General features: G+C 40.1%; 1 protein-coding gene across 1 annotated transcript in view; it reads right to left on the minus strand.

The window, feature by feature from the left end:
• The window catches only part of HAT1 (histone acetyltransferase 1), a 65,176-nt gene that overhangs the window by 39,223 nt on the left and 22,330 nt on the right, over positions 1–3,623 (minus strand). Inside the window, exon 4 of the mRNA XM_006141478.3 lies at positions 213–333. Coding sequence (XP_006141540.1) covers positions 213–333 — 121 coding nt within the window. The remainder of the gene's footprint in view (positions 1–212; positions 334–3,623) is intronic.

Consider the following 3,623-nt stretch of genomic DNA (forward strand, 5'->3'; position numbering starts at 1 on the left):
GAGAAAAGGAAGCCACCAGATCCATGACTTGAACCAGTCAGTCACATGGGAGTCCATGTTCCAACCATCACTCCACCTGCGGGCCCCCTGAATGTGTGATTTTTAAAACTACTATATAACAGATTTTTTCCTACCTCATGACTTTAAATTTTAAATTGTTTAAAACCCAACTGAAACACAAGAGTTAAAAATACATGTATTTCTGTTCTTACCTCCACACAGTCAAAGTTCTCATCAACTTTAGATGCATATTCAACACGGAACATTGTTGACAGGCTACCAGCAATGTAGTATAACAGGATCTTTAGACCCTTATAACCAAAAGCAGTTTCACTGAAATGGGGAGGGAAAAAAACAAAAATAGTAATAACAAAAATGAATTTTTGCAAGACATTAAAAAGTATCAAATCTCTAAACAAACAAGTTTAACTCGGTGGATAGTTTCAAGATTTGAAGCTATATGTATTTTTAAAAAATAAAAAGAAAGGAGGAACAAATATTTGCAATGACAGTGTGCCTCGATTTCTATCTATAAAACAGAATAACAATACCTAACTCAGGAATGGTGTTTGGGTTTAATGCGTAAGTTAACACATCTAAACTACTTTATAGCATTGAATGGCACATTGTTTAAGTACCCAATAAAAGTTAGACATAACTGGGCCAGCAGGTGGCATGATGAAGTGCTAGACTCCCACACAGACGACAGTGGTTTGAGTCCCAGACCAGTGGTTTGAAATTCACACCAGGTGCATGTGCATGCATGCCCAAAATCCCGAGAGGAGAAAAGACTGCAGTGTGGTCACCCACCCTGGGTTGTGATTTCTCACTTTCTCTCTCTGTCTCTCCAGCAAGTGTACACACCCTATCACAAAAATCTCTCTTAAAAAAAAAAGTTAGACAATACCACTGCTGCTGCTAATAACACTAGTACTAGAAGGCCTTCTGAATGAGACAAGTGGTCCTAAACCAGGACCTGGCTAAGCAAGTAGCTAAGACCTAGTCTTAAACCAGTCTTTCCAACTCACCTCTTGCTCTATTATCAACAACCATAGCTGCTAAAAGCAGTGATAGCACCTCCCTAAATTACCTTTAAACCCCTCACTAAACTCAGTAGATCTGGAGCTGCTGCTAATTTGGCCAACCCTGCTATCACATCTATGCCTGCTATCCTTCTTCCAACTTAGAAAGTCTTCAAGGGACCAGCAGATGGCATAATGGTTACATTGCTAGACTCCCACATAGTCAACTGCAGTTCAAGTCCCAGACCTGGTGGCTTAAAACTTATGTCAGGCACATTTGTGTGTGTCCTCAAAATCCCAAGAGGAGAATGAAGGAGAAGGGATTATGGTGTAGCCATCATCAGGGGGGTGATTTCTCTCTTCCTGTCTTTTTGCCTCTTTCTGTGTCTCTAGCAAGCTTAAGTGCCCTGTAGCTAAAATCTCTCTTAAAAAAAAAAAAAAGAAAAAAGAATAAAGTCTTCTAAAAAGTGTATTTTATACACCAGCAGGTGGCATAGTAGTCACATTGCTGGACTTCCACATGGCTGACCACAGTTCGAGTCCCAGACCAGACCAGATGGCTTGAAACCCACACTGGGTGCATGTGCATGCCCAAGATCCTGGGAGGAGAATGGAGGAGAAGGAATTGCAGTGTCCTGGGGGATGATTTCTCACTTTCCCTCTCACTGTCTCTGTCCCTCTCTCTCTCTCTTCAGTGAGTGCACATGCTCTAAGGCAAAAACCTCCACACACACACACACACACACACACACACACACACACAAAGTGAATTTAAAATATCCAGAATAGGTAGATTATACAAATATAAAGTAGAGAGTAAAGATAGAAAGAGAGAGAGTAGATTATAGTGACTGTCTAGGACAGGAGATGGTAGGGAGCAGGGAAGAGAGACAAGTAACTGTTAATGGGTTATGGACTTTTTAGTGGGAGTGATGAAATGTTTTAAAACTGATTGCAGGGATGACTGAACAACTCTGAATATAAAAAAAAAGCATTGAGTGCTACAGTTTAGACAAATTAATTGTTTGGTATGTAACTACTATCTCAATAAAGCATGTATTTTATTTTTTTTAAAATGGACTTTGAGAAGGCCAGCAGGTGGTGTGGTGGTTAAAGGCACTGAATTCCCACACGGTTGATTGTGGTTCAAGTCCTAGACCTGATGGCTTGCTTTCTCACTTTTCCTTTCTCTCTGTCTCTCTCTGGTCAAATTAAAAAATAATAATAACAAATGAAATTAAATAAATGCATTTGAAATAAGAGAACTTAAGCAGTGTCACTTCCAGACCATGTCTACATTACCAAAATAAAATATCAATACTGTCCATTCTGGGGACTCTAAAGTCACATGCAGAAAAAAAAAGTAGCAGTAACATTAAGATCAAGACCAATGTCATGCTTGAGATGTAAGGTACAGGGTTATCACAGTTATGTGATTGTCATCTATATACCTTAAAAGAGTAGCATGCAAACACACTACTTTCAATGAAACTATGCAGAACAGACAGCTGAAGTGCAAAAAAGCCATTAAGAACCAGTATATCTATAAAACTAAGTCTTCTCCACAAAGATATTACCAAAAGGAAGAGATTCTTTAAGGAAGTGAAAAGAAACTAAAATAAATATTTCCTTAAAGATAAAAACGCAAAGAGAAAACATTCTTTTATAAAATAAAATCTATTTAAAGTATGTGAGGCTGAAATGTTGGTATGAATCTATGTATAATAAATGTAATTATTAATATTTTAAAGGCACATAAAATGCTCAGTCTGGGTCAGTTGCATGGCCTGGCGGTTAAGAGAACTGGATCCAACATGGCTGACCACATAGTTTGATTCATGAACTCAGTGGCTTGAGAAATAAACCGAGTGTGTATGTGTAAATGCCCAAAATCTCAAAAGAAAGGCAAGATGATAGAGAAGGGATTGTGGTATGACCACTCCCATAGAAGGGTGCTATCTCCTCCCTCTCTTTGTCTCTGACAAACACGAGCACCCTTTAGCAAAAAAAAAAAAAAAAAAGTCTAACCTGATACACTTAATAATGAGAAATTTGAGATTGTCAATTTTAACACATACTGGGGCCAGCAAGTAGTGTAGCGGTTAAGGTTTGGATTCTCACGTGGCCAACATGGTAGAAGTCCTGTACCCGGTGGCTTAAAAATCATGTGGGGCCCGTGTGCATGCCTGTCTAAAATCCCAAGAGGAGAACAGAGGAGAAGGAATTATGGCAGGGCTAACACCACTAGAAAGATAATTTCTCACTTTCCTTCTCTCTGTCTGTCAAGTGCAATGCGCCCTATGGCACAAACCTAAAAAAAAATGTGTACACTTAAAAATGTCAGTGATGTTGGAATCAGCAGTTAGTGTAATGGCTGTGTCGCTGGACTCCCATGTAGTCGGCTGCGGTTCCAGTCCTGGACCCAGTGGCTTAAACTCACGCCAGGCGCGTGTGCATGCGTGCCGAATATCCCGAGAGGAGAATGGAGGAGAAGGGATTGCGGGGTGGCCATCCCCCCTGGGGGGTGATTTCTCGCTTTCTGTCTCTTTGTCTCTCTCTGTCTGGCGAGTGCACGCACCCTATAGCAAAAACCTCTCAAAA

This window comes from Tupaia chinensis, unplaced genomic scaffold (assembly GCF_000334495.1).
Source record: "Tupaia chinensis unplaced genomic scaffold, TupChi_1.0 Scaffold000056_1, whole genome shotgun sequence".
Classification (NCBI taxonomy): Eukaryota; Metazoa; Chordata; class Mammalia; order Scandentia; family Tupaiidae; genus Tupaia; species Tupaia belangeri.